Here is a 13162-nt window from a genome sequence, read left to right on the forward strand (position 1 = left end):
ATCTGGCCAATTATCATCAGGAGTGGCCCCTAAGTCCCTTGAGTACCACTTGGGCCCCCTACTGTCCCACAAAAGTCATTCCCTCAAGTATGTCTTTTTTGGCCACTCTGCTTGTACCTGTACTGTGACATTCCTTAATCCTCCTCTGGGTTATTTTCCTCAGTGGAAGATAACCAGTCTAACAGGAACATATCATACTTCTTTAGTTTCTGTCTTTCCACCTCGCCCACTGGAATATAAGCTCTGTTTTGTTCTCGAGGTTCACTCAGCACCAAGAACATACTTCTGGTAGATAGTTGTTGGATAAGTGTGTTGGTGAATGAATCTGTTGAATAAACGAGTGAGAAAACATGCCCAAAGACGCTGACTGGCTTGCTAAAGACCTCACAGGCAGTTAGTGACAAGGCATGGATTGTGGTTTCCCCAGTCCCTCATGGCTGGTGCTCCCTGGTGCTTAAAATTTGCTTAGGATTCTTTATCAGAGTTTTGTGGAGAAGGCCAAAAGGCCAGGGCTCTGTGCCCTGGGTTGGGTGAGTGCTTCATTTTTTTTTTTTTTAATATCTTGGTGAGCGGTAGGGCTTTTGCTTTGCACGCAGCCAATATGGCCGACCTGAGTTCGATTCCTCCACCCCTCTCGGAGAGCCCGGCAAGCTACCGAGAGTATCTCGCCCACAAGGCAGAGCCTGGCAAGCTACCCGTGACATACTCAATATTCCAAACACAGTAACAACAAGTCTCACGATGGAGACGTTACTGGGCCCGCTCAGGCAAATCCATGAACAATGGGAGGACTGTGACAGTGGCAGCTGATATCTTGGTGATAAGGATAAGGAGCTGGGGCCAGAGTGGTAGTACAGCAGGTAGAGCCCTTGCCTTGCACATGGTCAACCCAGGTTTGATCCCTGGCATCTCATACAGTTCCCTGAGCACTACTAGGAGTGATCCCTGAGAACAGAGTCAGGAGTAACCCCTAAGCACTGCTTGGTATTCCTCAAAGTGAATAAAAAATAAGTATTTCCAAAAGGCCTCATCCAGCTCCTCTCCATACTTCTCTTCTCCCTACTTTATACTTGGAGGTTACAATGCTGTTAACATCGTGTGCTATCATATTAAGTATGTTATATAGTTTTGTGCACTGACAGGTCTACCCAAGGAGGATCATGCCTGTCTTACTGCTTCTTTAACAGACTGAACCTACACCACCCCAGAGACATGAACAGAAATTTATAGTTTCCGAAAGCCTTCAGACAAGACAATTTCATATTTCCTTGTGGACTTCTATGCCGGGCAGTACTGATGCCTTATTTCACCCTGTAGTTAAGAACTAATAGCACAGAACAGGGAGAAAATCCAACAGGCTGGAGACTGCATGTGCAATGTCCTAAGTTCAGTCCCTAGCACCACATGCTCCCTGAGCACTGGGTCTGAGCAGGATTGAGCCACCAGGCTTGAGTGTCTAAATGTAGGCCTGTACTGAAGACCTCTGGAAATCTCAAGAACTGCTGGGGAGGCCCTTATCCTCCTCCCCTACAAAAAAATAGACTTAGGGGGCTGAACCTCACTTTATAGCTGACTGTACCCCAGTACCATATAAGATTCCCTGAGCCCCACTGGGAGATATTCCAGAATGCAGAGGTAAGAGTAAGGCCTGAGGAGTGGAGCAATAGTACAGCGGGAAGGGCATTTGCTTTGCATGTGGCCAACCCGGGTTCAATTCCCAGCATCCCATATGGTCCCCCAAGCACCACCAGGAGTAATTCCTGAGTGCAAAGCCAGGAGTAACCCCTGAGCATCACCAGGTGTGACTCAAAAAGAAAAAAAAAAGAGTAAGGCCTGAACTCCCCTAGGTGTGCCTCCATTCAGAAAAGTCAAACAAATAAAAAAAAAACAGAGAGAGAGAGAGAGACAGACAGACAGACAGACAGACCGACAGACTTAATAACAACCTCATTTTATCCAGAAGCCTTCTGGGTACATTTTTCTATTCATTTAGCCCTGAAAAAAATGACATCTGCTCTAAAATGTTGAGAGAAAGAAAAGAAAAAGCAAAGAGCAGTGACAGAGACCAGTGAACAGAAATCTGAAACATATAAATTCAGAAATTTTTTTTCTTTGGCTTTTTGGGTCACACCCCGCGACGCTTGGGGGTTATTCCTGGCTCATGCACTAAGGGATTACTCCTGGCGGTGCTCGGGGCACCATATGGGATGCTGGGAATCGAACCTGGGTTGGCCGTGTGCAAGGCAAATGCCCTACCTGCTGTACTATCGCTCCAGCCCAGAAACATATTTATATCTAGGAAGATGCACCTGAAGGAAAAATTCTGACCCTGATCCTAAAGTTTTCCTGCATGAACCCCTCCCCTTCTCTGGAGGATGAAAAGATGCAGGAAAAAACCCAAGGGAAAGCAGTAGTCTTGGCAATGGCTTCTATCTCCCTGATTTTTATTACTGGTTGAGTTATTCACGCAAATAAAACCTCACATATTTAAGGAATATCTGTGCTGTTTTGACGCATTGTATATCACAATGATTACCACCACTAAACAAATGAATGTATCATTCATCTCTCCTCCTTAGCATTTTGTTGTGAGGTGGGAACAACTGAGATCTATGCTTCCTGTACATTTCAGGAATGTAACAGATTGAAAAAGATAACATTATTGGGGGCAGAGCAATAGTACAGTGAGTAGGTGCCTGCCTGGCACACGGCCAACTTGGGTCTGAAATATTGGCATCCCATATGTTTCTCCAGGCCTGCCAGGAATGATCCCTCAGTGAAGAGGCAGGAGTAATCTCTGAGCACCGCTTCCGCGTGTGGCCAAAAAACTAAAAGAGATAACATTATTATTAACTACCATGTCAACCATGCTGTACTGAGGTTTCCAGAACGTGTTCATTTTACAACTGAAAGTTTGTGCCCTTTGATCAGTATCTCCTTCGCTTTCTTACCCCTCCGTCTCTGGTATTACTCTTCTATTTGCTATTACTATGAGTCTGACTTTTTTCAGATGCCACTTTTAAGTGGTGTCATGCAATATATGTCTGTCTCATTTATTACTACCAATTTTTTTATGTTTTTGGGGCCACATCTGGTAGTGCTCAGAGCTTATTCCTCATTCTGTGCTCAGGGATCCATAAAGGATACTTGGGGTGGGGGACTCCTGGCTCATTTTATTTTGAACAAAGTTCCTGAGGCTTATCCATGGTGCTGCAAATAGCAGAATTTTCTTCTTTCTTAAGACAAGAAATATTTCACAGTATATATTACATACATATATCCTAAAGTGTATATATTCCACATTTTCTCTTTGCAGACATCTGCCACTAGATGCTTCAGTTATTTCCATGACTTGGGTTCTGTGAATAATGCAACAGTAAACAGAGAAATGCAGTTATTTCCTCCAGACAGTGATTTTATTTCCTTAAAGTGAAATCGCTGAACTCCCATTATAGATGACAGTTATAGTTTTAATCTTTTGAGGAGTTTCCATATTGTTTTCCACAACATCTGCAATGATTTCTAGTCCCACTAATTTCCATTCCCAGCATACCAGGGCTCTGTTCCCCAACATCCTCACTAACTCTTATTATCTTTGGGTTTTTGAGTAACAGCCATTGGTCATAACTTCTCATCAGCTGGTCTTCTAACATTCTGAGAGAGCAAAAAGTTTGTTCCCCAAGAAGGCAGTTGGGGTAGAGAAGGAACCACCATGACAATGATAGTTGGAAATGATCACTCTGGACAAGAACTGCGTGCTGAAAGTAGGTAAAGTAACAAACATGATAGATAACCTCTCCGTATCTATACTGCAAACCATAATGCCCGGAAGGAGAGAGAAAAAGGGAAAAAATGCTTGCCACAGAGGCAGGCTGGGGGTGGAGGTGGGGGTGGGTTGTGGGAGGGAAACTGGGGACATTGGTGGTGGGAAATGTGCACTGGTGGAGGGATGGGTATTGGATCATTGTATGATTGAAACCTAATCATGAACAGCTTTGTCACCGTACTTCACGGTGATTCAATTAAAAAAAAAGTGGTTGATGGGCAAGCCCATTTGGCTGCGAGTCTCTTGGGAAAAAGCATACCCCGTTTACTTTCTGTACCCCCATGTGCTGTTAAGGCTGCATTTCCTGACTGTGGTGCCATTTCTGCCATGGTCTGTTCTCAACAGCATCTAAGGTCGTATTTCAGGGGGTGTCTGTTCAGACAGCGTGAATCCTAGCACGTAGCGAGAGAATGTCCTTGCAGTACTGTTTCATTGCTCATCATTTAGTACAAAAGTGATTATAATTAAAAAGGGTGCCATCATTTAACTGAAGTACTAAGATCTACTGCCTTATTTTCTACTATTTACGGACACACATATACTGGGTGCTTTTCAATGGGGAGCCAATATAAATCCTAGGGATGGCTAGTCCACTTTTGGTGGGAGGGGAAAATAAAGCAAGATAATTCAGTAACTTCTTGGCTTTTAGAAGGTGGCTTCGACTCTATCTCTCTTGCTCTTTCAGACCAGAGGCTACACTGAGTACTGCATGAAGCTCTGATTTGCTCCTTGAGCACCAGGAGCCAGGATTTTGGGTAGAACTGCACAACTGGATACCAGCTGGAGGGCAGAGCTGAGTCTGGTTAAATGGATCAACTAGGGAAGGGGAGAGGGCGGTGGCTTGTAGCTTGAAGAAAGAGTTTTGAGACTCAACCAAGTGCCCTTCCTGACAAGTCCAGCAGCCGTCAGGTGGCTGGCCAGGGAGTATGGAGGTGGTCAAAAAGGAACAAGGCTGAGAAGGGCCAGAAAGAAAGTTGATCTGAATTTGGTGGTAGGATTATAATGAGGATTAAAGATTTCCAAGGAAGGAATCAAGTGCCTTTTTTTTTTCCTTCACATCTTCTGAACTAAATGCCAATTAGTTCCAGACAGCTACTTTTCCATGGCAATGGTTGGGCTGTTTGTTTATTTGCCACTTAATTCAAATTCTATGAAGTAATTCACCAAGCTCAGGGGGACAATGACCGCGGAGCCAGTAAGGAAGTTTCAGTGTGCACACAGCCCACCGAGAAGACAATGGCCGGCACCGAAGGCTGCAGGCGGCTCTGTGCAGAGCTGAGAGAGGGAGGCTCAGAAACAATGACAGACCCAGCCAGCACCTCCGGTTACAAAGGGGAAGGGCACTGAGACCGCCTCACAAGTGCCACTGGCAAGAAATGGAGATCGAGGTGACTGGCAAATGGCTTCCTAGTGCACAGAGGGGGGAAAAAAACCGGGTAGTTCCATCGGAAGGAACTGGTTCCCAGTGTTTCAAGGGGTTGGGAATGCTGATGATAGAGGTTCAACAATCATTTTTTAGGGCTAGATGAAAATCAGATTCTCACTGAAATGGAGCACAAACAATGACACAGGTCAAATAAACGGCTGTGTGATGTCTGGAGAGTGTGTCTCTTCCTTTAAAGATGCAGTGTAAGTGAGGAGGGAGTGCTGATGGTTGGAGCATAAGCACTGTAAAACCTTAGCACCTGGTGGTGCCTTGAGCACCGCCATACCACGTGTGGCCTACATAACTCCCAAATGAAAAAAGTGAAAAATAGCCTAGGGCCAAGGAAGTGATATTAAGAGATTTGATTTAAAATGCAACTTTTGGGATAAGTCAGATACACATACACAAACACACACACATACACATACATGTACATGTATCATATGTACACATATGCATATATACACATATATGTATCTATCTTTGAGTCTCTCTCTCTCTCTCTCTCTATATATATATATATATATACATATATATCTGAGTTTTCTTTAAATTACTGCCCTGGTATTAGGGTAAATAATTCAAGGACTTGGGGATTTCAGCACTTAAAAAAATTGTTTTTTTGGGTCACACCTGGCAGTTCTCAGGGATTACTCCTGCTTCTTCACTCAGGCATCATTCCATTTGGGGCTCAGGGGCCACATGGGGTATCAGGGATTGAACCCAGGTTGGCCTGGTGCAAGACAAGCACTATACCCACTGTTCTGTGATTTTTCAGCCTTCCCACAGATAAGAAGGGGAGGCTGGGGACCCTCAGGCTCCGCCCCTTCTGTCTAGTCTACCTGCTCATTGTTTTCCTATTGCCTTTGGATGCCTTCCTGGGAGCAGGTGATCGGGTCCCCCCTCCTCCAACCCTGCTGTCCTCTACACCTTGCTTTGGTCATTTCTGCTTCTTGTCAGGCTTCTCTCCCCCCTGGGACTCCCCCCCCCCCCCCCCCACAACCCGTAAGCCTCTGGGTTTGTGACCCAGTGCTGAATGATACTTGAACCCATTAGCACCTGAGAGCAGGGGTGTCACCAGGGTTGCTCTGTGCAGCCCTTCACTGTACAACTCCATTGCCAGCCACATGCACGATGGCTGTGACTTGTTCCCTGTGTCCCTGCACAGCTGTTGGTGGGACCCCCAGTGCTGCTCTCTGCTGTTGCCTAAGGAAATATTAGAGCCTTGAATATAAGTCAGAGCTGAAGCAGGCAGGCTGGCAAACAGCAACAGGGGACCCCCTTCCCATCCCCATGGCAATGACTTTTGGGGAAGTAATAAAACCAATGAGTCCTAAGGCTACCAGGGTCACCTTGAAGTGATAACCAGGTAAAGGCCCAGAACAGACCCAGAGAAGGCCTGACCCCACTCTGAGAAATGCTCCAGAAGGAACAAAGGCCAGGGCAGGAATGTCAAAGAAGACCGTTAACGGCTCCAAATTTTTCCCTTTGGCAACCACCCTAGCAATGAGCTCTTACTCAGGTAGAAAGCCCCGCATGGGGCAGCTACAAAAGCAAATTTGGAACAAAGAAGCAAACACAGGTGTGGCTTGGGTACATGGTACCAGAGCACATGTCACTTGCATCTCCCCTCCTAAGGTATGTACTTCTGTGTTATGTATGTGCTCTCGAGCACATTACATAACACAAAATGAATTCTGTGTTATGTATATGCTCTTGAGCACCTTACTCTCTCTCTTTCTCTCTTTCCCTTTCCTCAGAACTTCCAAATAAAACTGTTTTTTTTTTTTTACTACACTGCTAATTTCCTTTTTTGGTGAAGGCCTGGGTAAGGTCTAGCACTGACTTGACTTTGCTGCAAAAAGCAAGGCTCACAGCAGACTCCTATCGGTGTAGGATTCCCCAGACACTCCAAGGGTGGCAGAGGTGGACAGAGAGAAAGCAGATTGCCTTCTTGAGGCTACGACCTCTCTCCACCCCACCTCACCAAAGACACCCAGCATCAAAGCTATTCAGTGTTTCCTTCAGTCCCTAGAAAATTCAGGTGGAGAGAAAATGAAGAGTCACAGAGCACAGGGAGGATCAGCAGAAGGGCCTGTTGCCACCAACTCCTTCCTTTTGAGCTCCTGCAGCTCAAACCTTCCACTTGGGTGTCATTTCTGGACAGAACAGGTCCAGCTACTCGTGTCCTCGCAGTACTCGAATGACTGGACTCCCTGGAGTCATCGAGAAACCTTGAGTAGGGTATTTCAGCAACGGTGAGAAAAGCAAGTTCATGCTTCAGAGAATCTTGCTATGTGAACTCTGGAAATCACTGCTTGGTTTTAACTGCCCCCCGACCCCCTAGTGAGGAGGTTGCTGTGAGGACTTTCATGCTCTTTCTCTCAGGGGGAACTCGAGTGATTCTTCACCTGGAGGGGGGAAAAAGTGTTGCCACCCATCCCGAGTGATTCAGATCCCACTTCGAGGACACCATCACCACCACCAGACTCCGTGTGAATCACTCAGAGCCTGTGGAGCAGGTGGACGAGAAACTTCGAGTGCCCGAGAGCCGCAGGTGAGGTTTGTTTCCCCGAAAGACAGACGTCATGCTTCAGAGTCATGCCTCGGAGACTCGAAGTGCCTCAAATCGAAACTGGCTCTGCCGCAGACCTCATGTGTGGGTGACATGGACTTCAGCCCCCGAATGGGGATGTGGCACAGGGTCTACCTTCCAGCTCTGACTCAGCCCACTGTGCCCAAGTCAATAAGCCCCAAGCAACAACCACATAAACAGACCCGACTACTGTACCTCCTCAGGCAAGCTGACCACCAAGTCATTTTTCGTCTGTCCGACGAGCGCCTGCCAGAAATATTCACTGCATGCGGCCAGCACAGCCCGGTGGGCCCGGAACTCCTTCCTCTCCACGATGAGAGTCACGTCACAGAGAATATCCTTTTTCCGCTGGTCATTGAGGCCCAGGAGGATGTTGGTACAGTGGACTGTGGACTCATACACATACATGGGGGAGTCAGGCTTCTCATCCACAGACATGCCGTTGACACCCTGCAAGAGAGACAGGCCGGGTCAGAGAGAAGGTGTGAGAGAACACGCCCGCTTCCTGCGCCTCCCGCCAGGAGCTGCTCAGCAGCGTGTGCATGTTCCACCAAAAATACAGACTTATTATTATTTTTTTTTTAAAAAAGCTACCCGTGACGTATTCAATATGTCAAACACAGTAACAAGAAGTCTCAAAATGGAGACGTTACTGGGCCCAGTCGAGCAAATCAATGAACAACAGGAGGACAGTGCTTTTATTATTGAATCACCATGCGATGCAGTTACAAGCTTTCATGTTTGAGTTTCAATCATACAATGATTAGACACCTATCCCTCCACCAGTGCACATTCTCCACTACCAATGTCCCCAGTATAACCCCCCTTTCCAACACTCCCCCTGCCTCCATGGCTGACAGTTTCCCCCACACTCTCTCTCTACTTTTGGGAATTATGGTCTGCAACACAGATACTGAGAGGTCATCATGCTTGGTTCTTCATCTACTTTCAGCACACACCACCCATCCCGAACGATTCCTCCAACCAGCATTGACTTTGTGATTTCTTCTCTATCCCAGCTGCCTTCTCCCCCAGATCATGAGACAGGCTTCCAACTCCTGGCCTTTGTGTCTACTGACCTTGGGTGTCCGTCTTCTATTATGTTACTGTATATTCCACAAACGAGTGCAGTCCTTCTATGTTTGTCCCTCTTATTCTGACTCATTTCACTTAGCACGATACTCTCCATGTCCATCCGCTTTTAAGCAAGTTTCATGACTTCATCTGTCCTAACAGAACACACACTCATTTGTGTTCTTCTTGTTTTTTTTTTTTTTTTTTGAGGGGCCCCTCGGCGGAGCTTACACCAAGCAGGGCTCAGGAGGCCACACCGTGCCAGAGACTGACATTTAGGTCGTGAGCATGTGCTCCAGCCTTTGGGTCTATGTCCCCAGCTCCCAGAACATGTGCCTGGAAAGTCATATCATTGACGGCCATCCTTACTCCTTATATTGTGTCCTTTTACAGTACTCCCAGTTATGGAGCCAGATCTTTTTAAAAAATTCATTTTTATCTTTCAAATTTTATTTATTTTATTTTTAAATTTTTGGCATGAGAGAATTTTATTAACAATTAGCACAGCGGTAGGGTGTTTGCCTTACAAGCGGCCAACATGGCCGACCCGAGTTCGATTCCTCTGCCCCTCTCGGGGAGCCCGGCAAGCTACCGAGAGTATTCGATATGCCAAACACAGTAACAACAAAGTCTCCAATGGAGACGTTACTGGGCCCGCTCGAGCAAATCGATGATCAACGGGAGGGCCTTTACCTTTACCTTATTAAAGATATTCTAGTGATATAATTTGTTTCTTATGTTAATTTTCCATTAATCTAAATTTTTCCATAATATAAATATTTATCAATCAATGCAAGTAAAGTACATTTGGGTAAACTTCAGAGTATAAAATATATATCCTTTCAGTAAGAACTGAAAGAACTTACCAGTCTAGTTCAAATTCCCCGAGGAAAACTGTCTCTCCTATTCCAGTTATTCATTTTCTTTTTCTTTTTATTTAAGTGAATGGCCATGAGATATAGTTACAAAGCTTTCATGATTGAGTTTCAGTCATACAATGATCGAATACCCATCTCTCCACCAGCGTACATTTCCCACCACCAATGTCCCCAGTATCCCTTCCACCATTCCCACCATACCCCACCTCCTGCCTCTATGGCAGACAGTTTTCTTCTTATTCTCTCTACTTTTGGGCATCATGGTTTGCAATACAGACACTGAGAGGCCATCATGTTTGGTACTTTATTTACCTTCAGCACACCTCTCCCTCCTGAGTGATCCCTCCAACCATCATTGACTTAGTGACAGCACAGCGGTAGGGCATTTGCCTTGTGCGCAGCCAGCCCAGCCGATCTGGGTTTGATTCCTCCGCCCCTCTCAGAAAGCACAGCAAGCTACTAAGAGTATCTCACCCTCATGGCAAAGCTTCGCAAGCTACCTGTGACATATTCAATATGCCAAACACAGTAACAACAAGTCTCAAAATGGAGACGTTCCTGGGCCCACTTGAGCAAAATCGATGAACAACGGAGGCCAGTGTTTGTTTGGTTTTTTTTATTAGTAAATCACCTTGGGGTACAGTTACAGACTTATAAACTTTCTTTCTTGCATTTCAGTCATACAATGGGACATTTAAAACACTTATATGCTTTTTTTTTTTTTTGCAGGTAGGCACCCCTGTCACTGGACACATATATAGTATATGTGGTGCTGGGGATACAACTGAGGTTGGCAATGGGCAAGGCCAGTACCTAACCCCCTGGACTCTTTCTCCAGCCCCCAAACACAAACACAAGCATTCTTCTTTTCTTTTCTTTTTTCTTTTCTTTTCTTTTCTCTTTTTTGAAAGTCACACCCAGGGACTGGAGCGATAGCACAGTGGGTAGTGCGTTTGCCTTGCACGCAGCCAACATGGCTGACACAGGTTCGATTCCCAGCATCCCATATGGTTCCCCGAGCACCGCCAGGAGCAATTCCTGAGTGCATGAGCCAGGAGTAACCCCTGAGCATCGCCGGGTGTGACCCAAAAAGCAAAAAAAAAAAAAAAGTCACACCCAGCAATGCTCAGGGGATACTCCTGGCTCTGAAATCAAGAACCATTCCTAATGGTACTCGGGGGACCATATGGGATGGAGGGGATCAAACCTGGGTCAGCTGTGTGTGCAAGGAAAGTGCCTTACACTTTGTACTACTGCTCTGGCCCCACAAATATTCTTTATTTTTTCACTGGGCAAATATTCACTGCTGTTTCTCTATAGCGAGCATTAGGCTAAATGGTAGGAACTTCTGCTTTCATAGAATTTACACACAAATGTGGGAATTCAGTGGTTACAGACTGTTGCTAGGGAATATGAAAGAGGAAAAAAAAAACCCTTAGGCTCTTAAAAAGTACTACAGCTTGACTGTTCAGTAAGAAAGCTCAGTGGTAGAATGGCTCAGCATCAGGGCACTTATAGCCCTGATTTTGATCCCTGACATCCCAAAATTTTTATGAATTTTTTTGGGGGCATACCAGAAGATATTCAGGGCTTACTCCTGGTTCTGTGCTTAAGGATCACTCCCAGCAGGGTCAGGGGACCACATGGGGTACTGGAGATTGAATCTGAATTGGCCTTGTGCAAGGCAAGCATCTAATCTGTATTATCTCTCTGGTCCAATAGTTTTAATATTAAATGCTAATATATACACATATACACTTCAAAACTTGGTAGTTTGATTTTGTTAGCTGACTGAAAAGAAACTTGCATATATTTATGGTCCCAATTAAACTATTAACTGAGATTTGTGTTAAGAGAAAATAAGTTATTTTGAAGTATTTGCAATGCTCTCTTGATGAAGTACATGTAAGGTCCTAGACAGAAATTTGACCAAGCAGAGAAAGCATCCAATCACAATGTATAATTTAACAACTGAACTAAACAACATGCATACTGAGTAGATATTGCAATTGCTCTCTGCCACTTTAAGACAAAGCAAAACCAATATAATGCTATTATTACTAATAAAAAACTCTTGAGTACATTTTGTTGTCATTATCTCAGTAGACTTGATGTATTTTCTCTTTAAGGAAATATAGTATGTCACATTAGAAGTCACAGAAAAGATGGATTCCCCAGTGTATATTACTTTAACAAAAGAGTTCTTTCCTTTTTTGAAAAAGAAGCACATTGACTTTTGATGCCAGGGATTAAATCCTGAGATGCATACATACGAAGTCTATGCTGTACAACTGAGCTGCATTTCTTGCCCCTATATTGACATTTAAAAACACCCAGTGGGCTCAGAGAGATAGTACAGAGATTTACAGCACTTGCCTAGCATAAAATTGACCCTGGTTTAATCTTGGCACTGCATATGGTACCAGGAGTGATCCATGAACACCACCAGGAGTTAGTCTTGAGCACAGCCAAGTGTGGCCCCCAAATAAAATCCACCAAAAATCCAGTATCATAATTTAAATACAGTAATGTTTACTAGTAATATGAATTCTAATAGTGAATCTTATTTTCTTTTTAGCATTATTCTTTCAAAAAGTTTATATTCAATACACTTCATAGTATATGCAATGATATGAAAATCAGTGAACACCCATCACCACCAAAAGGACCCTATGCTCCTTGAGCCTCTGTGCCTCAGCTTCTGAAACCACAAGAAGTTGAAAATTAGTTGCACTTTTACCCTTGTATAATGGAATCATACACCTTGCATCTTTTATGCGTAGCATCCTTTACTAAGTATAGTTTTATTTTGTATGTGTGATTCATGTACTCCGGCCTGATAGCACAGCGGTAGGGCGTCTGCCTTGCACGCACCCAACATGGCCGACCCGAGTTCGATTCCTCCGCCCCTCTCAGAGAGCCCGGCAAGCTACCGAGAGTATCTCGCCCGCACGGCAGAGCCTGGAAAGTTACCCGTGGTGTATTCGATATGCCAAACACAGTAACAACAAAGTCTACAATGGAGACGTCACTGGGCCCGCTCGAGCAAATCGATGATCAACGGGAGGACAGTGACAGTGACAGTGACAGTGATTCATGGACATTGTTGTATTCTGCCATTCTGTGACTGGATTTCGATTTGATTCATTTAAAATTTCTGTTCTTTGCTTGATTTTTGACTTCTTTTGCTTTAGCTATTATTTATAGCTTAATTCCCTCTTACTTATTGGTATGTTATTTTATTATTTGTCTTAGGAGTCCTAATATTCTTCTTTAAGTTATCACAACTTACTCTCAAGTGATAATGTACCAATTCATGCGGACCTTACAACATTTTGCTCAAGCGGGCCCAGTAACGTCTC

At 44.7% G+C, this 13162-nt stretch overlaps 1 protein-coding gene across 3 annotated transcripts in view; it reads right to left on the reverse strand.

The window, feature by feature from the left end:
• Nucleotides 1–13162, reverse strand: part of BACH2 (BTB domain and CNC homolog 2) — a 398692-nt gene that overhangs the window by 82272 nt on the left and 303258 nt on the right. For all 3 annotated transcript variants that reach the window (XM_056125204.1, XM_056125203.1, XM_056125202.1), the window contains one exon: nucleotides 8044–8298. In XM_056125204.1, coding sequence (XP_055981179.1) covers nucleotides 8044–8286 — 243 coding nt within the window. In that variant the 5' untranslated portion in view covers nucleotides 8287–8298. The remainder of the gene's footprint in view (nucleotides 1–8043; nucleotides 8299–13162) is intronic.

Source organism: Sorex fumeus, unplaced genomic scaffold (assembly GCF_029834395.1).
Source record: "Sorex fumeus unplaced genomic scaffold, SorFum_2.1 ptg000054l, whole genome shotgun sequence".
Lineage (NCBI taxonomy): Eukaryota > Metazoa > Chordata > Mammalia > Eulipotyphla > Soricidae > Sorex > Sorex fumeus.